This window comes from Nannospalax galili, unplaced genomic scaffold, assembly GCF_000622305.1.
Source record: "Nannospalax galili isolate Female #2095 unplaced genomic scaffold, S.galili_v1.0 scaffold1684, whole genome shotgun sequence".
Lineage (NCBI taxonomy): Eukaryota > Metazoa > Chordata > Mammalia > Rodentia > Spalacidae > Nannospalax > Nannospalax galili.
The window spans coordinates 52050-52987 of record NW_008351025.1 but is presented as its reverse complement, the minus strand read 5'-3'; the positions used below and the strand labels follow the sequence as shown (position 1 = coordinate 52987).

The 938-nt window shown below is 62.7% G+C and overlaps 1 protein-coding gene across 1 annotated transcript in view; it reads left to right on the top strand.

Moving 5' to 3' along the window:
* Positions 1–938, top strand: part of CUNH17orf99 (chromosome unknown C17orf99 homolog) — a 19609-nt gene that overhangs the window by 5017 nt on the left and 13654 nt on the right. Inside the window, exon 2 of the mRNA XM_008848082.2 lies at positions 157–282. Coding sequence (XP_008846304.1) covers positions 157–282 — 126 coding nt within the window. The remainder of the gene's footprint in view (positions 1–156; positions 283–938) is intronic.

Below are 938 nucleotides of genomic sequence, written 5' to 3'. Positions count from 1 at the left end.
CCTCCCCCCCCCCACACACACACACCACAGGAGAAGGGTCTGGTCGGGCGTCCTGTCCCCCCCAACACACCACAGGAGAAGGGTCTGGCTGTCCTGTCCCCCCACACACACACCACAGGAGAAGGGTCTGGCTGTCCGGTTCCCACCCTCCCCCAGCCCCACCCCCAGCCAGAGCTGCCCACGGGGGCGGTGCCTTGGCTGGGAGGAGGCTGCTGATGGTGAAGAAGGGTGTGGCGGACCCAGGGGAATACTTCTGGCCTCCACTCCAGAAAGGATGCCAAGGTCAGCAGACTGAGCAGGCCAGTGTGGGACCTCTAGGGGACATGGGGCAGGGAGGAGGTTGGGGTATTTGGGGGAGAGTATTCCTGGGCAGCTGTAGCCCCATCACTGGGCCTCCCCATCTTGATAAAAGGCAGAATCCCACCCTTCTGGAACCCACAGGTGTGCCTGGGGGGCGTGGGACCAAAGAAGGGTGGGGAATTCTGGTGTGCACTGGGCCCAGGAGGGGGACCCACAGGACAGGGGAGGGACCCTCAGGACAGGGGAGGGACCCTCAGGACAGGGGAGGGACCCACAGGACAGGGGAGGGACCCATAGGACAGGGGAGGGACCCACAGGACAAGAGGAGGGACCCTCAGGATACAGGAGGGTGGTGAAGGAAGTTGGGATGCTCCAGGGTCCAGCCAGAAAGGTTGCTTTACTCTAAAGGCAGCAGAGGACTGTTTTCTCCTCCTTGCCCTCCTCCTCCCCTCCTCCTCCCCCTCCTCCCCCTCCTCCTCTTCCTACTCCTTTTCCTCCTCCTCCTCCTCCTACTCCTTTTCCTCCTCTTCCTCCTCCTCCCCCCCCCCATCCTCTTTCCTCCTCCCCATCCTCTCTCCTCCTCCTCCTCTTCCTTCTCCTCTTCCTCCCCTTCTTCCTCCTCCTTCTCCTACTCCTTC